Source organism: Lissotriton vulgaris, chromosome 4_1 (genome assembly GCF_964263255.1).
Source record: "Lissotriton vulgaris chromosome 4_1, aLisVul1.2, whole genome shotgun sequence".
Lineage (NCBI taxonomy): Eukaryota > Metazoa > Chordata > Amphibia > Caudata > Salamandridae > Lissotriton > Lissotriton vulgaris.
The window spans coordinates 1,987,966,423-1,987,988,287 of NC_141691.1; the positions used below are offsets into that span (position 1 = coordinate 1,987,966,423).

The following is a 21,865-nucleotide window of genomic DNA, read 5'->3' on the forward strand; positions in this document are numbered from 1 at the left end:
ACGTATAGATAAAGGAGAGTTGCATCTCCATGTAGACATGCACGTGGAGGCGGGGGAAGTGAGAACCCTACTCCCAAAATGGTCAACATGTAAGAGTGTTGTAAGCCTCAAAATGGGACCGCCTAAATGAATCGTCCTGTCAGGACTCAGCAGTGCATATATTTGCTGAGCCATAAAAACTTAGATTGTAGATGTAAATCAGCCATAATGTAACAGGCGGATTTACAGAATGGCTACTTCTGCACAGAATGGCTACTTCTGTACAGAATGGCTACACGTGTGCCTTAAGAACATAATAAATAGGAATGAATAAGGGAGAAATGCAGTGAAGATGAAACCAAAATAGTTGTAGAATCTAAAAATATCACAAACAAAAACTTCAATCATACAATGCGGTAGGATACCAAAAAATGACGGAATTGAACAAAAGAGACATGGAATGTAAGTATTCCTGCAATGTTAGGCAAATATGCAACAAAGGGGACATGCTTATCCGTTATTGAAAGTAACCATTTGTAGATCGATTTCCTCAAGTTCATTAGGGCCATTGTGACCAGTGTTCCATTTACACTCTCTCAGTTAAATGTAGCAGTGATATCACAGCCTCTTGGATTTTCAACATTTTTTTCCAAGTACAAACCACCTTAACTGATCAGCCTTGTGGTTGCTGCTGAAAAAACGTTCCAATAGCAGTGCTCCCTGAGTGGCGCATCTGCCACAACTGCAATGTTGCAAGATCTTGGCTTTTACTTTTGGTCTGGTTTGCCCCACATGAGAAAGATCACATGGACATTTGAAGATGGTACAATTTACAAGGGTAAATTTCTTGTTGTTGAATTCAAATTCCTTACATTCCATTGTCAAATCACAAGCTTTACAAGCCCCACATGTATAATGACCATGAACCAAGGGTAAGTGCCAATGGGCAGCCAAATCAATAGGTACTGATGAGGATAACAATGCTCCGACTACATGGTTTCGTAGATTTTTCCCTCTTTTAAATGCTAATAAAGGTTTGTCTGTGGTGTCAATATCATCTTGAATCAGACTCCAATGCTTATTGATAACTCTTTATTTCACTGCTACGGAAGCAAATGTTAGTCTGCCCTATTGGTGACCCTATTGGGTTTAGGTTCCAGAAGATACTCTCTAGGGAAATACCAGGCTTCTTTTCCGGCTCGCTGCACCAAAACCGCTCAAGAAAGATGGAGATCAGGACAACGGATTCTGAAAAATAATCGAGATGTATTCAATAGCTTTCTCCACGTATAAAAAGTTAATCCAACAGAACCATTTATTGTGTAATATCATATGTTGGCCAGGTTCTGAGGAACACAGGGTTATTCCATAGTTGATAAAATTGTAATAAGGTGCTGCAGTGGAGAAGTGTGGCTCAACGGTTAGAGGCGGTAGACCCGGAGGCAGAGGTCGGCCCGGGACCAGGGTTCAATTCCCGACGCGGCCGGGTGCAGGACCAATGTCAGCGGGCCCGATAAATTTCGCCTCGGTGCCACTCTAACCATGGGGTCCCACGCTGCAACTCTGGGCAATAGCTTGCTTCATCTCCACTCCGGCCCCATCACCGCCGGGGATGCCCAGTAAAGGGACCATCTCACAGGGAAAGCCAGGACGGGTTCCCCAGTGGTTCAGCGCTGGGATGCCTCCGGGTAACCACGCGCTCTATAAATCCAACATTCATTCATTCATTCATTCATTCAGTGCAGGTGGCGAAATGTCAATCGACCCAAAAATAGAAAAGTTGTAGCGATTGGTCTTGTAAATCTAATAATTTTGTAAGTTATGTTTTTATAATAGCAAATGTATTATTTGTTATTGTAAGTGCCAATATTTATAGAATTTGCAAATGCGACACCTACAGCAAACCTGCAAACACGTGTATTTCACATGCACCCCAAAAAACGTGTGGCTTCTCACTCATGTCCTCCATTTCTCCCATATCTCGCTTCCAAAGCACTCTATAACAATTCATTTTGTGAATTTCAGTCAAATGTTAAGGGTCTGATTTACGATAGCAATATTATCTACGGAGGGACAGCACTCCCTGGTGGGTATAACCAGGGTGAAGTGGAGCATTCTGCTTCACCCTGGAACTGCCTGACTGCACCCTGGTCAATACCTACCTGGGAGTCCTCTGCCACTGCATAATATTGCTTTACTATTGTATGAAACTCTAATCTTCCTTTCTTCCACATGTCACTTCTTTTATTGCATTATGCACTACATTTGATGGCACAGTGAATTAAATCCTTACTGTTGACTGAAGTCTACTGTCTGAGGTGGAAAGGCCAACAGCCTACTGTCCTTCGTCCGTGCTTTGAGTTGTACTAAAAGGGGTATTTTCAGGGGTTTGTTGACTTTGTCATACTTTTTAGGTCTCGCCTGCTAATGCGCTTGCGCATTGCTGGCGAGAGATATAGGGGCTTAACCAAACGGGCGATTTCATGCAGTGCCCGTGAAAAGTGCGTGCACGCATCAAAGCCACCAGCCTCCCTCCCACAGGCATCCCGCAGCATGCGCTCTGCCTCAGGCATTTCTCCTCCCCTAATTATTCACGGCCAGCCGGCCGTACTTTCACTTTCACGGCCGCCAGCCCGTGTCTCGCGTTTACTTGAAAACACTTTTGCGAGTTTCTCTTCTGAAAGCCTTGCCTGGTGTTACACTTGTTTTAAACTTTTTTTTGTTTTCACTCTCCACTGGTTGTTTACAAAGTGCGTCTTTGTTCTTTGCTGTGCGCCCCCGCGCTAATTCAAGACTTTTCTTGTAACTATCTTTTTTTTTTGTTTGTTTTAATAGTAGGACCGCTACGTGTGTCTCTTTTGTTTCCATGCTCCGGAGGTTGCTTGCTTACCTCCCGTGTCCTTTCTTTGTTTTTATGCTGGATTTAGCAATAACCGATGAGCCGGTGAGATTTCCATTCTATCCTCCTCCTATTTTCGATCTCACTGCCTATCTCTGTCTCTCCCTACCCTTCTCTCACCCCCGTTTCCCTTGTTTCCACTTGCGGTACAACTCTCTCCCTTTCTGTTTTACTTCCCAGTGCCGCCAGGCCATCTCTCGCGTTTCTCCTCCCCCCTCCCAGTGTACTTTTATTTTTTTAAACTTGATTACTTTAACAAACAATTTCCATCAACATGCAAGTGTACCTAGACAGTTACACTTCCTTGGTTTGGTGGCTTACCTTCAGCCGCTTTCACAGGTTCTGCCATGGTTTCCTGGCTTTGTAAATGAAAAAAAAGTACAAATACAATTTCTTAAACCCTGAATCCACCTCACTCTGCTGGACAGCACAACCTCAAACCCACCTTATTAACTCACACATGGCATCCTGAAATGACTTAATCTTACACAAACTGATAGTTTGTCCTTACAAGATCCTTCCTGAAGTTCCACTAATTTAAGCCTGTGCTTACCATCTCCTCAGTGCATGGGTAGGTTGGACGCCCCTCCACCGATGCTTGACAGTTGAACAGTGCCACCCCCAGCTTGGCCAATTCTTCTTCCGACAGGTCTGTACAGGAGGCCTGCAGCTGACTCACAACCTGTTAAACCAACAACAAAACAGCAGCAAATAAATGTCTGTAACACATCCCCAGCACAGACCAGGGTGCTAACAGCTTATCAATGATGTTACAATGGGTACAACAAAATCAATCTAAAAAAAGAAGGAATAGTCAGTGCTTTGTAAAATCCCGCTAACCGTACCGAGTAGACTGGGGTGCCCCCACCACTTATCGGCCCTTCTGATATGTTCTCCAGTAAACAAGAGCCTTTAGTCACTTTCAATTCTCCACCTGCTATCACCACCCGAGGTCCTACAATTGGTATTTCACTGGTTTAAACAGGAGACAACTGACGGGAAGTTATCACAGGAGAAGAGCCAAGTATTATCAAGTCCAATACCATGGACTGGTCTGCTCTCAGTCGGCCACACAGACTTCATATCCGCAAAAGCTTTGGCTTAAAAAATTAGATCTTCAGGGTGTACTGCTCCACTTCCATCCAACAACCCTGGATTAGTATCCAATCTGCACACCACTCTTGCATGAGACCCACATTCTGTCTGATACAACAATGGTAACAGAGGCATATATTCCTCTCTGACCACACACGTCACTTGCATTACAGACACCGGGAGGAAATTAGAGCAATAGGTGATGTGGCTTAGAGATACCCTGCTTCATAACAAGATGATACAAGCATACCAAGAGTATATTCAGTTTCTTGGCATAGAACAATCGGGTTGTAGTGAAATATGGCACACTATGGGATGCCCTTAAAGCACCAGGGTGAGGAAGCTTCCTGGCACAGTCAGCTAGACTCAACAACTGCAGGGAAAAAAGGAACTGCTGGGAACCCAATTAAAAAAAATTGAGTGTTCAAACACACATGGGGTCAAGGACGATTTTGTGTATACAAACCACTGAAAGTGCAAACAAAAATAACAGACAAATGTAGAGCTCAATATACCCTTGTGTGACGCAAACAGATATGATGGAGAAACTAGGCAGAAAGGAATCTGACATGAAAACTGTGAGGCAAAATTGCTTCTAAGTGAGTGCCCTAAATTTGAAACTCGAACAAGCAGATCTACAGGAAGATTGCAGATGTAACATGTGCATTTAGGTTGTTTAACCAGACACCATACTCTGCTGAATAAATAGATTAATTAAATGACCTCAAAGAGATGAGGCACAAATACGAGCATCATGGAAGGACAAAGACTTCAACTGAAAAAAGTGAGGAACACTGACAAAGTCATTATGGAACACTGACAAAGTCATTATGGAATTTCCAAAGTGAAGTTTAATTAGACCATCAAGCACAGCTTATTGTAGAGAGATCACCTCCTTGCTAGACCAGCACATTAACCAGAGGAATCACAGTCAATGCTCAAATAATGATCTTGGTCATTCTAAAGCCATGCAAAGATAAATCACTATGCAGCTCATCAACTTGATCTGATTAAATGTGGATGTCAAGTTATTCATAGATATTTTAGCGAGAAAGTATGGTTCTGCAATTGTTGGTGCAGACAGACCATCAGCATTGTAATGGGTCAAAGACAGGGCCGGACTGGGAACTGAAAGCAGCCCTGGCAAATTTCGGTACACCAGCCCCTGTCCGGCGCAGCGCGAACGTGCGCAGCACGAAACCCAAACTCTACTGGGGGGTTTGGCGGGGTTCTCCCCCAAAATTCTTTTTTTTTTTTTTTTTTAAAACAAAATGGCACATTTTTCATTACATATTTATTTTTATCAACTTTTAAGGCACAGTAAATAGTAGATGATGACCTTACAGAGCATCAGGTTATGCACCCAGTCATATGTACCCATAGACATTCTTACAAAGAGCACCAAAAATAGTAGTGAATCAGAGAGAACAAAGAAAAAGTGAGACCAGCCCCCATATGATTGTAGCGAGCAAATGCAGTGAGCAACCACTACTAGGGGGAGTTTGGGGGGGGTTCTCCCCCCCCCAAGAAAAGTTTGGGGACAGAAAGGCTAAAACAATGCATTTTTCAACAGATTTTCTTTTGCAACTAACAACCAATGACTAAGCCAATAGCTTGTTGTAGGTATAATGTAACTTGTTGCACTATATATCTGGATACAATGACAAACAGCAAAATACCAGTTGGGCAGCACACTATGCTTAGCACAGATGTTTAGCTTCCATGTTTTTATACCACAAAATTAATTACATCAGCCACGCCCCCTTTGAGAGACCCGTTTTTTTCAACCCACTTAAAGCCCTGCCTGACATCAGATGACTCTTTGCTTGTCCTGGCCTGAACCAGAGAGTGAAAAGCGCACAGTCAGGGTCACTCATCACTTGCTGATTGGTAAGGTGATGTGCAGCCAGGTCACTAGTTAGATAGATCCAATTCGAACTGAAGAGGCCAGCAGGCATGTAGTACAGGCCGTCTGTTACCAAGGATTGGGTGGTTTATTGATCCTCACTCAGTATCTCTTTTTACGTGTGTCTCTTTTTGGGGATGTCATGTGGTAGCTGTCAACACTTATTTGAACGTGCTCCTAAAACCTTTCCTTCATATCCTTTTCACATTTCCCACCACAAATCCCTCCCCCTTTAATGCACCTAGCTTCTCTCATCTATTTTCAGATTTCCTCTATATTAATCTTTACATTAAATAGGATTTATATATTTCACACTTCCCACTCTCTGAATCATTTATAATCATTTATCGAGAGCCCATTGGCAACAACAGGAGTTCCTTTCACAATATTAGGGCCAATGCATGCATCTATTGCGTCACCCACCGCCCTTACCCCACTTCTCTCGCTTCGGCACTCCCTCGGAACGTTCTTTCGTTGCCCTTCTCCCCGCCCCTTACTCTTAAATCACACCAACCTTGCCCCTTACCTGCTTTTTTGCCCATTGGTCCTTATACCGCTGCCAGCGCAGCGGGCGCCCCTGTACATTTAATACATTTTTTTCCCAACCATGACAGTACAACATTACAACCTTTTTTATTACTTACTTTAGTTTATACTGTGGTGTAGATCATGTGTGCGGACTCGGAGGCCTGCTCAGGACTTTGCTGCTTCTCGAGGAGAACATGTGCACTACTACCTACTTCACTGGTGTGTCAGAGGGGTTGTAGATCATTGGTCCATGATCTGCGCACCCTCCCCAAGTTCACCCTATGCTTGCGCTGTCATTGGTGGGGGGGGGGGGGGGGGGTGAGGCGTTCTAGTCCTAGATGGTGTGCATGCACTGCCTACATGGATGCGCCGAAAGTGTACGCAGCACACACCCACTACTAAATTATTAAATTCAAACAACAGTGCATTGTTGTTAGAATTTAGTAGTGTGTGTGAGATCGGACCTTTGTGTGGCGAGTGAAATAAGCTTTTCCCCGCACAGAGGTCAGAGTGCAGAGAAATAGACTGTCACGGACGGTGGCCTTCTGCATAGCTGCCAAGGTTTTAGATTGTTGTGTGTGACATTTTCATAAATACAGTGTAATTATGAGTGACATTTCAGCGACTATGAGTGACACTTGCTCACAAGCACAATAAAGCATTGAAGAGGAGGGAAACTTAAATATCAGAAATTACACCCATTTGAGCAACGAGAAAGGCTAAGTTAACTGGTTCAAAGCATAAGAAATAATTGTTAAACAACTCATTTATCAGACTGTAGCTAAAATTGCGGAAAATAGATCAAGCAGTCTGGAAGACTGTTGTAATTACACTGTTGAACCTCTCTATTTAAGCTTTGCATGTATCCCCTTACCCTACTTACTCCTTCACTCCTCTTACTCCCATATGGTACTTTCCTGTAACCCCTTCACCTTGCTCCCCAGTGGAACGCGCCACTAGAGTTCAAGTTAGAATGTTGGTGATTGTGAGTTGAGGAGAGCGGATGATCGAGTGTAAAGAAGCTTTCATCCTACCTGCTGTCAAGTAGCTCTTATTTCTTTGGAGTTTCTACAAAGACGCTCATAATTTATAATAATCAGATGAGTGACTCGCAGACGCATTCGATTGACGCTGACAACATGAGCTGTAAGCAGGGCTGCATTAGAAAGCGGAGCGTGGGAGGCACCCTATAGGTCACAGCTAGCCTGATTTAGCATAGTCTCACTGGCACTTTCAGAACACTTTCTTTTCAGGAAGGTGACGAGCCAGCTCTGTGGTAAAGATTATGCTCAGTCCTGATGGCACACACGCCGTGATGCATTTTTAGATTAGGATTTGCTCATTTACTATTATTCCAAAAAAGGTACTGGCACAGGCATTTACTTTCACCCACCTCTGCAGTTTAGACCACAGTGACAGTTGCCAAGTTTTTTCTGTCAGGCTTTACTTTTTCAGCCAGAATAGCATTTTAACCATATTCATGTTACATTTTCGTGCTAGTAATTTCACTTGTAATACTGAAACACAATGATTGGCTCAAAACTGTCTTGGAACATAAACTGCTGACTGCTGTTTTTTTAAGGGTTACTCGATATCCGTTTGAGAGTTGAAAATCACACTCACCACTATCTCAGCAGGTGCGAGAAAAACTGCCCAAGAAAACCGCCCAAGAAAGGATCCGTGCACAATAGTAGCTACGTCTCACGTGTGATAGAAACACAGCGAGGGGGCATGAACCGGACGCGAGGTTCCATGGCTAATATACAGAACATTCTCACAACCTTTCACGCATCCCCCAAAGACACTTACATGCTCAAAACCCGCCAATCATTGAAAAAACACATTCTAATAAGAAGGCAGACTCATGGCATTTGTTAACGTTTTCATCAATAATCTTGTCATTTTGTAAATCTCCATTATCACTTATTTTGGCTTGCTTGTGGTTTAGTAAAATATTCAGCACATATTTTCGCGGGGTCAATTAAGCACATACACACACGTGCGTGACTGGTACTTACTTCTCTTTTGCAGGCAGCAACTGCAAGGCAAGCAGACTGCGAGTCACCGGGGGCAGTTCAGGTTTAATTACAGCCTGCCTGCCTCTGAAATCCAAGGGCCTGCTGTCCTGAAGTGTCTGCTGTTGTCCCGTCAGTGTCAGGCTGTCCTAGGCAGCTGTAGTGTTGGGCACTAGGCCCGCATTACTGAGATCAGGGAGACACAGACACCAGGGTAGTGGGCTAGTGAATGGGCCCAGAGCACGTGCGCTCCGCCCTCTTTATTGTCTGGGTCACATGACTCGTGACACCAGTGGTGGGTGGGTGTAAAGTGTGGGGTTACATAGTGCACAACTAGAACTTGTCCAGCAGGATACTACATTCCTCCCAAACTTTAATAAAAGTTGAGATAAAGCAAAGTCCGAACCTGTGGGAGAAAAACATAAAAATATGCAATCTCCTAACTTTAGAAGGAGTCTCTTCAGCTGCTTGCTCGATGACGACGGTGGAAACTTTCAGCTGAAACGTTCTCTTGGGCTCGGCGTCCTGGTCCTCGGTGGGCGTGCTCTTCTGGACTTGCGTCATGGCAGTGTGTTCCTCAGTCCATTGAGATCTTGCTTTTGGGGTGACGCCGAAAGGACGACCCGATGGTAGCCATGAGGGAGGTTATCTTCTACTAGTCCGTCTGTTTTCTTCACTGTAGGCAGCTTGGCTTCACATTGCAAAGGAGGGAGAGGTTGAAAGGCATCCCTCTCACTGAGACGCCCCTCTCGCAGGTGTTCTCCTGCCACTAGATACCCCGGAGGCCCTCTTCTTCAGGTTTCCGCTGGGCAGGGTGTTCTCTGCAGCGTTGCTCCAACTCCACCAGCTGGTGTGAATGGAGGAGGTGATGAGATTACTACCATGCATCCGTAGCTCCACCTGGAGGGTGGCCGTTGACTTTCCTTTGCGCACAAGTTCCTCTTCTTCCTGGGACTTGCAGGGTAGACGGCGACGGATCCATCTCTCGTGTCGGGACCCTCTGCCACCGGTGTCCCTGAGGCCTTTGCCCCTTGGATGTCCACGGGCTGGTGGGGAGTGGTCAGTTTTCCTTCTGCCGGACATCTGAGCGCTCTCCGCATCCAGGTTACTACTCCATCCCAAAGGTGGGTGTTGCCAACGGTCCAGCCTGTTCATTCCTGCAGTCGACGGGTTGTCAGAGGACTTTTAGGTAGAGGCCTGTTCCTCACCTAGTGCTACCGATGTTCCCCTGGACTTGTAAGCCCTTGTATTCGATGTTGTGGCGCATGTCACCTCCTCTTATGGTGGGTGTGCAGACTTGTCACACCTCTCCTCACCTTTCTGGACGTTACTGTTCTTGATGGCGTTGTGCCACATGACTCCTTTCTTCATCTCCTTCCTTCATGGAGTCGTGCCCTTCTCAGTTTTCCTTTTCGCGATGCGGTCTGGTCATCTCGCTGCTCTTGTCCTCCTGACCAGGCTTCTCCTAGCAGCGTGGACTCCGCCCATTTCCCTATGGTCTTGTCCTGGCTCTAGGACACCGTCTTCTATTCCACTCTGTGACTGGACCAGTCGCCGCAACCTTCTCCTGTTGGTGGTTTTACCTCTGGTTCTTGAGGGTGTCGAAGTTCGTTGGTTCTCTGACCACGTCTTACTTCTGGAACATCTTGCCAGTCCACACTGCCGGTGTCTGGCAGTGGTGTTTGGCGCAGGTGCTGATGGCTCGGGTGATGGTGGTTGCCAGCCATGTAGAGACTCAGGATGACAGGTGTTGGTGACTTGCTGGGAGTGTTGGATGTTCGGAGAGACTTGGCAGCCATATGCCTCCGCTTTGCTGATGTTGACCTTAGGTGGCGGCTTGACACGTAGAGTGTATGGTTGCTCTCTTGCCGGTTGTGGGGCCACTGCCGACTCAATCTTGAGGCAGTGAGAGGGTGGGCGCTCCGTGCTGATCTTCGCCCGTGGCATTTGCGGACAGGAGCAGGGATGCAGACTGACTCAGACTGCCGACACTCTGGGATGGACGGTCGCCTGGGGAAGCGTTGGGATGAGAAGTGGACTGCGCTTGCTGCAGCTTATGTTTGGTTCATCCATGAGGCTGTATCCTGGGACGTCGGTCCGCCTTGGTGGCTGCTGGCGTGTCAGGGTGTGCTTCTTGGCTGGCTGGAGTCCTCCGTCTTCTCCCTTTGTTGGCTTGTTCAGCCCACCTGTGCTCATCCGGTCTTCGGGGTGACAGAGCTGTCACTCTTCTTTTCTTCGAGGGCGTTGCGTTTGGACCTCGAGGCGGCGCTGTCATGGCGCTGGCTTCTGCCTTTGCTCTGGCATGCTTGGCTGGCTAGTCACTTGGTGAGGTGCCTCTTGTTTGCTGGGCGACGTGACATCCGGTCTTGTGTCGCTGTTCGTAGGAGCATATGGTGCTGTGGCGGCCTGCCACGTGGGGTGTGCGACTCGACTCCTCTCTTGCCGATCTTGGGTCGTGGCCGACTGTCTTAAGGCAGTGTGAGGGAAGACACCGTGGGTGGTCTTCGGCCTACTGTAGGGCTTCGCTGTGGCGGTGGAGACGTGTGTGCTCTTCGACTTGCGTTCAGCAGTGTTTCTGTGAGGAGAGGCTTTCCTGGGTGCCGACTGTGCAGTCAGGTTCACAGGCGCGACCTCCTGCTTCTGGCTTTGCGTGGTCTTGCGTCTTCATGCCGTCCGTGATCCCTGGGATCGTCACTTGATTCAGTTGCAGTGCTTCTGCGTTCGCGCGCTTTTGTCTGCGCTCTTCATGTGCTTCGCTGTCGCAGGAGTGTTACATCACCGCTCCTTGGACCTCTTCGCGGGGCACGCTCTCTAGCACAGTGAGGCTTTGTGCTTCTTGGGGCTTTAAACGTGCGTGGTTACTTCGCCTTCTCTGGTCACTCTTTCCTTGCGCATGGAGTTCTTTCACTCTTGGTGCATTTCTGTGCAGTGCTGCACTGTCCTGATGTGTGTGTGTGTGGTGCTGGCGTGACGCTGTATCACTCTTGTAGTGTTACTAAGGTTTTGCTTTGTCCCAGTACCCCTAGCACATCAGGTGGCTTTGTGTTTTGCTTCCTCTGGAGCGCTTCGCAGCCTGTTGTCCTGTGCTGGGAGTCTGCTTTGCTGTGGCACGCTTGGGGTCACTAGTGTAGGGCTGCAGTGATCTCTCACTTTCTTATCAACTGGTGGACAGTGTCCTTCAGTCACGTGCTGCTGCTGATATGTCCTTGACCCTGGTTACGTTGTCTAATTTCCCTAAGAAGAGTCCAGATTTGGCTTGCTCTGTTCTTGGCACTGATTGTGGGCTGCAGCAACCGAGTGCTCGTAGTTGCAGGCTTGACGTTCCCACCATGGGCTTTATTTTTCGTTTTAAAGCTGCAGTGGCGCAAAGCGGCCACTAGATGGCAGGGTAGGGTTAACTAGGAGACCTATCCTGAACCTGACTCGGTTCAGTGTACCGGCTGTCCACGTTTTATTTATTTATGTGTTTTTATATAGCGCAGACTTTACCAGAAGGTGTCAGAGCGCTTTTCGCGCAGGCGAAAACATTTGTGAAGAGTATGGTGCCTTTGTCACGCCTCTCACTTCCATTGGCTACCTCCATAAATGGAGGCCAGCCATTGGAAGTGAGATCTGCCTGTTATCGTTCGAGGCGATTCGTGGGCGTTTCGGCGATGTTTTTCTCATCCTGCCCCTTTTCTGAAGTTATGTGGCTGTGGGCGTGTATTTTATTTATTTTTTGTCCCGTGATGTTTTTGTCATTTTGAAAGTGCCTTTAGCCGGAGTGGTTGGCGAGAGCTGCTAAGCGCTTTTCTTAAACCTATCCCGCCCCCCCTCCCGCTGTCCGTGTGCCCGTTCCGTTCCCCCCCCCTCCCACTGTCCGTGTCTCCGGCCTGTGTGTGTGTGTGGCTGGCCACGTACGAAGTTAACAATTAGCGAGTTTGTGTGGGCTTTCGGAGAAATCGGAGGAGCTCCGTCCCCAGAGTAAGTAAACTAGCTGAAGCAGCTGCCATCTTAGACTATGTGCTTTTCCAAGTCGACAATGTTGTGTTGCACAGTGTTACGCTCCGAAATACCAAGAAAAGAATGACTTATTTTTAATAGAGTATCAAAACGTACGCACGACGCTTTAGAATGCTTCATCTTTTTTTTTGTAATACTAGTTCAATATGGCCACCTGTATTGCGCTTTTGACATCTGTACTTCCTCTATGTCTATTGCTCCGGAAGAAGTTTGGGCACTGGTGTGCTTGCCACTTCCTTTCTTGATAGCCCGGCACGGGTAGGTATATGGCGGATAAGGTTGCTCCGAAATCGGTCTTGAATCTCTTGTTTGTATCAGCCATCTGCTGGAGTCCGTTCTTTACGAAGAGTTGGGACAGTTTTCAAAGTAACTACAGCTCCTGTGTGGGGTGGAACGGACCGGGCATTTGGTGGTAGCTATGCCAAGTCCTGCGAGCTAGGTGAGGAAGGGACTGCGCCGCCTGCACACTACCACCTCAGCCGCCCCTGCACATTGCCACAGGTCCTGCGCGTGGCGTGTGCACCACTCTCCTCCTGCACACCAACACCAGCATCGTGCACCACCTCAGCCGCCCCCTGTACACTCTGCACCATGCCACTAATCCTGCGAGCTAGGCGAGGGGCTGCGCGCGGCGGGTACATCACACTCTCCTCTTGCATACTGGGCACTTACCTTAGCGGCATACGCCGCCCCCCTGCAAATTGCCACAAGCCCTGCGAGCTCGGTAAGGTGCTGCGCCGCCTGCACACTCACCTCCTGCACACTGGGTACAAACTCCAGCCACCCCTGCACACACTACACCCCTGCCACAAATCGTGCGAACTAGGCATGGGGCTGGTCCGTCTTTTTTCACGTGTTTGCCATCTGAACTGTTGGTACTCACTTCTGCCCTCACTGTGGACAGTTGCTAAAAGTGTAGACCAACCATGTCCTTTGATTGCCATCACATTCCATTCGTGCTCTGCACTCTTCAGTTATTTACAGAGTCTGGCAAAGGGACTTATCTTTGAGGTTCTAGTTTTAAAGGTCCCCAACAAAGTTGCTCTGAAAAGCTCATGCCTTACATTAAACCTTTTCAAGCCCTTTGGTTGTAAACGGTACAGCAGCTTCGCGTTGATTTCTGATGATTACTCTGTTAAAGAAGCTATTCGTTACTTTACATGTCAGGTTTTACACGGGGATATGTATTGAAAGTAACCATTGTGACAGGTTGGATTTTTCTACTTCATTGTTTGCACCACTAAGAGAAATGTCATAAATAGTCTGTATTTAGAGTGTGTTTCTGTTCTCTTGTTGACAGTCATTAGAATGAGTAATGAGACTCCTTAGCTCAGCTGTCTTTTGAAGGCAAATGATCCTTCGTGGTTTACCCCGGACAGCACGAATCCTCTGTCATGTGGTTAGCCTCACTTCTACACTCGTTAGTCTAAGGTCTCTACTTCTGCTGATGGTCTTAAGAACGTAATACAGATGCTTTAAGGCACAACCATGAGAATGAATTGTGTCTTTTGTATGTAGGAAAAACCTTTACTATTGGATAAGTAATAAATACAATTTTTATCCTTTACACATTTCACTTTAATCACACAAGCTTATCTGCTTCAAGTAAAGTGTACAGGGTGTGTGTTCACTTGCTGTAAGGAAATGCGGTTCTTTCAGGAATATCACATTTAACTTCCTTTCCAGGCCAGTTTACAAATAGAGCTAAAGCAAACCTGTACTATCAAGGCCAAGCTTGAATTGTACAATCCAAACACAAACAACCCAGGGCCGTTTTGTCATTGTGACCTGACGGCGGGGGGGGGGGGGGGGGGGGGAGGGTGGGGGTGTGTGTGTGTGTGTGTGTGTGTGTGTGTGTGTGTGTGTGTGTGTGTGTGTGTGTGTGCGGCTGGCTGTGTGTGTGTGTGTGTGTGTGTGTGTGTGTGTGTGTGTGTGTGCGCGCGGCTGGCTGTGTGTGTGTGTGTGTGTGTGTGTGTGTGTGTGTGCGCGCGCGGCTGGCTGTGTGTGTGTGTGTGTGTGTGTGTGTGCGCGCGGCTGGCTGTGTGTGTGTGTGCGGCTGGCTGTGTGTGTGCGGCTGGCTGTGTGTGTGCGGCTGGCTGTGTGTGTGCGCGCGCGGTTGGCTGTGTGTGTGCGCGCGGCTGGCTGTGTGTGTGTGCGCGCGGCTGGCTGTGTGTGTGTGCGCGCGGCTGGCTGTGTGTGTGTGTGCGGCTGGCTGGCTGTGTGTGTGTGCGGCTGGCTGGCTGTGTGTGTGTGCGCGCGGCTGGCTGGCTGTGTGTGCGCGCGGCTGGCTGGCTGTGTGTGCGCGCGGCTGGCTGGCTGTGTGTGCGCGCGGCTGGCTGGCTGTGTGTGCGCGCGGCTGGCTGGCTGTGTGTGCGCGCGGCTGGCTGGCTGTGTGTGCGCGCGGCTGGCTGGCTGTGTGTGCGCGCGGCTGGCTGTGTGTGTGTGCGCGCGGCTGGCTGTGTGTGTGTGTGTGCGCGCGGCTGGCTGTGTGTGTGTGTGTGTGCGGCTGGCTGTGTGTGTGTGTGTGTGCGCCCAGCTGGCTGTGTGTGTGTGTGTGTGTGTGTGTGTGTGTGCGCCCAGCTGGCTGTGTGTGTGTGTGTGTGTGTGTGTGTGTGTGTGTGTGCGCGGCTGGCTGTGTGTGCGCGGCTGGCTGTGTGTGTGTGTGTGCGGCTGGGTGGGTGGGTGGGTGTGTGTGTGTGTGTGTGTGTGTGTGTGTGTGTGTGTGTGTGTGTGTGTGTGTGTGTGTGTGTGTGTGTGTGTGTGTGTGTGTGTGTGTGTGTGTGTGTGTGTGTGTGTGTGTGTGTGTGTGTGTGTGTGTGTGTGTGTGTGTGTGCGCGCACGCGCGGCTGGCTGTGTGTGTGTGCGCGGCTGGCTGTGTGTGTGTGCGCGCGGCTGGCTGTGTGTGTGTGTGTGCGCGCGGCTGGCTGTGTGTGTGCGCGCGGCTGGCTGTGTGTGTGCGGCTGGCTGTGTGTGTGTGTGTGTGTGTGTGTGTGTGCGCGGCTGGCTGTGTGTGTGTGTGTGTGTGTGTGTGTGTGTGTGTGTGTGTGTGTGTGTGTGTGTGTGTGTGTGTGTGTGTGTGTGTGTGTGTGCGCGCGCGGCTGGCTGTGCGTGTGCGCGGCTGGCTGTGTGTGTGTGCGCGGCTGGCTGTGTGAGTGCGCGCGGCTGGCTGTGCGAGTGCGCGCGGCTGGCTGTGCGAGTGCGCGCGGCTGGCTGTGCGAGTGCGCGCGGCTGGCTGTGCGAGTGCGCGCGGCTGGCTGTGCGAGTGCGCGCGGCTGGCTGTGCGAGTGCGTGTGTGTGTGTGTGTGTGTGTGTGTGTGTGTGTGTGTGTGTGTGTGTGTGTGTGTGTGTGTGTGTGTGTGTGTGTGTGTGTGTGTGTGTGTGTGTGTGTGTGTGTGTGTGTGTGTGTGTGTGTGTGTGTGTGTGTGTGTGTGTGTGCGCGCGGCTGGCTGTGTGTGTGCGCGGCTGGGTGTGTGTGTGTGTGTGTGTGTGTGTGTGTGTGTGTGTGTGTGTGCGCGCGCGGCTGGCTGTGTGAGTGCGCGCGGCTGGCTGTGTGAGTGCGCGCGGCTGGCTGTGCGAGTGCGCGCGGCTGGCTGTGCGAGTGCGCGCGGCTGGCTGTGCGAGTGCGCGTGTGTGTGTGTGTGTGTGTGTGTGTGTGTGTGTGTGTGGCTCTGTGTGTATGTGTGGGTGCAAATGCAATAGGTCTCACATTTGTGAGAGATTATGCTAATGGCAAAGTAAATGACAAAGCCATTTATTTATCCGTTTTCAAAACCAACACATAAATACAAATTTTGTCATTTACAATGCCAATAGCTCTAACTTTTCCAAAGGCGAAACCATTGCATTGTAAATGCTTGTTCTTTTTTATTTCTGTTTTCTGGGGTCATGCCGCCACAGTAATACCACAGCCAGTGAGGTTGGGGGGCTCCACAGTGCAGTTCACAGCGCTGCCGGCCGTATTTGGACACCTTCAGTGCTTTGCTTGTGAAGGACACTGGATTCCTGTTCGCTGCGGGCCTCGTGTTTGCTCTTCTTCGCCCCTCTATTGTGCAGGGCTCACACTGGTCATTTCGATCAGCTGCGGACCGCCCACTGTCTCTGCTCCCATCGTCTCCGCCCGCAGCAGCCTCTTAGTGTACACACTGCGCTGGGGAGAGCCAGTGCTGCTTCTGGGGCTGGTCCTCTCTTGGCCGCAGGCAATGCGCCTTCTCATTTACATTCTCCACCCTACCGCCGCCGGCTCGCTCCTCATGCGGCACGTGGTGGGGGGGGGGGGGGGGGGAAAGATATCACTCTGTACCCCGGGCTGCTCTCTGGGATCGCTAGGCATTGGACAGGGTCCGGTCCGCTCTCCCCACCCGCCGCAGTCTCTTAGCTCACACGCTGCGCTGGGGTGGGGGAGTGGGTTCTGCTGCTGGAGTCACCGGGCGCACCTCATGCCCCACGGGCGTCACAGGCTATGCAGGTGGGCTCCGCTGGCCCTCTTGCACTCAGGGCGCTCTGCGCATAGGCTTACCTTTGGCCACAGGGCCATTCATCCCACGCGGGTGGGATTCGCGTGGTTCACTGCATTGGCGGCCGACTCGGGTGGGCTCCGGTCCATCCGCGTCTTAACGGGCACAGTTGTGGCCGGTGCAGGTGGGCTCTGGCCGGTCCGCTTCTTCCGGTGGAGTCACCTTACGGCCACCGGGGGTGGGCTCCGCATGGTCAGCACTTTCTCCCCAGGTACGGCCTCGCAGAGCGGCAGTTCATTGCAGGCGTATGAGGTGCGGAGTAGGCTCCCAGTCACCTAGTCATTTGCATATGGACTCAGGGCACGGCACACGCCCCGCGGGGCTCTCGGCGGCCGGTGCCGATCGTTGTAGGGGTTGCCCCTAGGCAGGCAGAATTCTCTCCCCCTTCTTCTTTGGCTGGTGCACGCGGGGGCACAGCCACCTCGTCGCCAGTGTAGTGTTGGGCACAAGGCCTGCATTACTGAGATCAGGGAGACACAGACACCAGGGTAGTGGGCTAGTGAATGGGCCCAGAGCACGTGTACTGCGCCCTCTTTATTAACTGGGTCACGTGACTCGTGACACCAGTGGTGGGTGGGTGTAAAGTGTGGGGTTACATAGTGAACAACTAGAACGTGTCCAGCAGGACACTACAGCAGCCGCTGCAACAGCGGGTCACTGACAAATGACGTGAGGCAGAGCTCGGGTGAAAAATGTAATTCACCGTGGGGCAGCACGAGATGGCGGCCTGGGCAGGCTTGGCGCTCGCAGGCAGTGCTGCGAGCGCCAAGATCGCCTGCACAACATTAGACGGCCCAAACCGTTTCCTCCCATAACAAACTCCCCGCCTCCCCTTTGCGAGCAGGACGTGATATCCCCCCACCCCAGCGGCGCCAGACTAATACTGGGCACTACCTACCATGACGTTAGGCTGCGTGAGATAGGCGCCGTGGAAATCACCATGACGATCTATTGTTGCATTGTTGCATTGTGCAGTGAGTTTTACAGCAGCCTCAACACTGCTGCAAGACCCAAGCCTGCAGCGGGAACAGCACGCGCACGCCACAGTAACGGGGGTGCTGCCAGCTGCCACACTTGAACTCTTTGCTAAAAAAACAGCCCCCTGCGACAAAACCGGCCCCCCATCCTTCCGGGCTATTGGGGAATTGTGTGTGGTATCAGCAGTCTGGCCATGGTCAAAGTTGTGGGGATAATACATAAAAGTTGTTACATCCGAACTGCAATGCTGAGAGAACACCAAAGAATGTAGTGTTGACTTCACTAGAGGCTGAAAAGGTTCGACCTGAACCACTGGAGGTTCCTAGAGCCGACACAATCCATCTTTGGATTGGGCCAACATTTAGACAGCGGGTACTCTGCTGCTGCAAGAGCTTCAAAGCATCGATATGGGTCAGCTACTGCTATTCCAGGCAGAAAGCGACAGAAAGGGGAAGCGAGCAGGCGTGTCCGCTCTACCCAATGCTTTCTGCACAGATAGGAAAAATCCTAGCAGAGAAAATGCTAAAAACACTGAAATAACAGGCTTGCCAGTAGGGTGGAGATGTGCATAAACTAGAACTCAATGTCGCTGATGGGACAGCGACTACCATGGAACGGGACAATTCTATTGTAGCTCTTATGTATGAACTGTGCAGGTATGGAATGGCATCATGGTTCAAAACAAACTTTTCCAAAATGCAGAAAATGTGTGATGCTTCTGGCTACCCAGATAGCAGAGTGACAAGGAAAATGCATATTCCAATGGACAGACATACCTGGGGGTACAGATAGTTCCAATGCATGTCAATTACAGCCCTTGAGGACAACCCCAAAGGCGCTCCAGTTGTCACATGAAAGGGTTGTGGAAGAATGCAGGGGTGAAGATGGTGCTTCTTCCCAGATAGCGGTTTCTTTTTCCATCCCTTCCATTGCCAGTACCCATTCCAATGCTGCAAAGGCTGCGGAAACTCAACAGGACTTCCTTTCCTGCCCCTAATAAATTATCAGCTAGCCAGAGGCACTATGAGGCAACTGCCAGGAAAAGGGACCTGGCCTACCAGAAATAATGATGTATTGCCAAGCGACTCGGATGCGCTTTGTAATAGTATGTAATACTGTGATAAACCCAAGGGACACTGGTGTTTTGTAGACCAAACGGCATGCAGGATGTACACAAGAACAGCTCCCTGAATACCCAAAAACATATGGCCTGGGGACTATATTCATTGCCAGACAACAAAGTAACACTTTTGGTCTGGGACACGGAGTGGCGTAAGGACTCGGATACAGGAGAACCTGGATTTCACCTCACAGTGCCACACTGAATGTGATGAATGCGGGAGGTCAGGTTTCAAAAGCTCAGGGAGCCACTGGATGTAAATGGTCTCCTGCAGTTTGAGGGCTTGAAGTGTCCATCTGGATTGCCATCAGCAGAACACTTTTGCTGCACAAAAATCTGGCACTGGGTTTTGCATCTCATGGTTAAAGCCTTGCATTTGCTAACTGCTTTTTGTATAGGGCTAGTCACGATAGATAATGACAAAGACGATTTCAGAACTGTATAAGCTATTGAACGCATCATAGTCATCCTCAAAAGCCCTGGGCCAAAGGAGGTGTGAAGGAGAGGGTGGCTGGCTGGCCAGTCTCTGAAGCAGAGTGGCTAGAAGCACAAACCATAGTGCCGGCTATGGCCATGCAGCATCACCCAGGAGGCCATGATCAAGATGCGTACATATGGGTACACCCCAGAAAGGCAGCTAAAGTGGACAGAGGCAGGTGGGATAGGAGCAAGAGAGGGCGGGGGGAAAGGGCGACACTGGAACACCTCCTATGGCTCTGCCCTAAATTTCAGGCACACTGGCAAGAGGTTCTTGACGAGATAGATGACATTCTATAAAATTCTGAGGTTGCCAGTATAGGTCCTACTGGGCATAGCCAACAAGAAGAACTTTCAACTACATTTTTACACAGGCGCGAAAATGACACTAGCATTAGGAGCCGCAGAACAAGTAACAACCTCAATGTGGGAAGGAGATGTCACTGGCACATATGGAATTGATTTGCAGCGCGTGGACCTTACTGGAATGGAGAAGATAGCAGACGCTATACCAGGCACAGCACAAGACTGCGAAGCAGTCCAGACACCCTTTCTAGTGCATTTGGGAATTAAGTGTTTGGTGGTGGCATTTCCTAGATTCTTAAGTGTGCTTAGGATATTACCAGCAGTATGATCCGAAGGGAGAAACAGGATAATGCAAGTGTTATCCAATGGGACGGGAGACAGAAAATAGTATAAAAGAGACAGAGAATGGCGGTGTCTGTTTTCCTAGGCACACTGGTGTAAGAAAGGGAATACGTATCTACAGACAATTGCTTATCAAGGCAAAGACACCAATTTAGGTATTATTCATTCCCTTGTTGAAGCGCAGATGAACTGAAGAATAAAGACAACTGGCATGCTTACGAGGCTTTTTTCTTGCAGAGAAACAGTGGGCTATTTTCAATTGCAGCTGGAGGCTAAACAGGACTTGTATTAGGATATAAATATGCATTGCTTAGAAACAAATTTGAATACACGTGCAAACAAAACAATGTTATACTTTCAGTGTACTGAAAGCACTGAGAAAATAAAACACCGATTTTGCATTGATTGAATTACTTCAGCAGTTTACAGATTTGGGACAGGAATGTAGAGGTTTCTAGAGCAAATGTTAATTTCATATTGTTTCTTTATTTAGGGCTTAAGGTAGGGGAGGTATCCATTATTAAATAAACAGTTTTTCAACACTAATGCATCCATTTCTATTTATGGTTAGTAGTATAAAAACAAGGTTATAAAATTGTTATTGCATTTATATAGCGCTTACTACCCCTGATGAGGCGTCAAACCGCTTAGTGCTGAATTAGTAACAGGGAGATATGAAATTCCTTTAAGCGGTTGACGTGTGAGTTTGTTAATTAAATTGAAAAAGGATAGAGGAGGGAAATGACTCTGCGATTAACTTTATTGCTGCTGGATACAGGCTTGGAGTTCATTTCTTATGCAGGTAACTGCCAGACATGCAGTAGCACTTCGAAGTATGCAATGTTTAGAAAGACAGCACAAAAATATAGGCCAATTGAGTGGAGATGAACGTGTTTTACAGAAGTTACTCTTCAGTATTGTGGTTCTTACGCTACAAAGGCCTCTTTTGACTTAGCCTCGAGAGCTCACAAAAGCGAGACCCGTCTCCAGTTAAGGCATAGGTCTACCTCCAAATATAGAATAAAGTAGAAGTCTGCATGTGGAGAGAAAGGAGGAAAGGTGATGAGTGGGCCCTGCAGCAATATTATTGAAGATGATACCTGTACCATCCTTGCCCTCTCTCCTTTTGTGTTTCAGGTGCATGTTTTCCATCCATCAATGGCGATGGGATCCCACTCAGAAGTGTGCAAGCCAAAGAGTTATTTATGGAGAAAAGTCAATTCAGAATTTGCAGTAAGAAATGTGTCCTTACCCCAACTTAATAGAAATTTGATGCATACGCACAAATACTGCTCACTGCTTGGGTCTTTAGAGCTTTTGGAAAGCATTGAAGATAGAAAATAGATGAAAGTAAGGAAGAAAATATCATTTGTGGAAACAGGACAACTTATGGCCACAGTGAAGACAGTCTCTGCAACACCCCCGAGGAGAAGCAGAAGTTTCATAGAGTAGGAGGAGAGTACGCACCAGCAGTGGTCTTGGACGGTTTATAGAGGCACCAGTCTTGGGCCTCTGAACTTTAACTATAAAGTCTGTTTAAGTCTATCTTGGGGAATGAAACACTGGTGTGCAAAAGTAGGTGCATCTTCAAACCCTTCTGGAACCTCAGAAAGGCTTTCAGAGTACGCAGACCATTTTTTATAATAAAGTAAAGCACTAGAGCACAGTAAGAATCAAATCATATTTCAGTGGAAGCAATTACAA

At 48.9% G+C, this 21,865-nt stretch overlaps 1 protein-coding gene across 1 annotated transcript in view; it reads right to left on the reverse strand.

The window, feature by feature from the left end:
- LOC147724795 (protein brambleberry-like) overlaps positions 1 to 21,865 on the reverse strand; it is a 244,234-nt gene that overhangs the window by 196,035 nt on the left and 26,334 nt on the right. Inside the window, exon 3 of the mRNA XM_086967074.1 lies at positions 3,432 to 3,560. Coding sequence (XP_086823200.1) covers positions 3,432 to 3,560 — 129 coding nt within the window. The remainder of the gene's footprint in view (positions 1 to 3,431; positions 3,561 to 21,865) is intronic.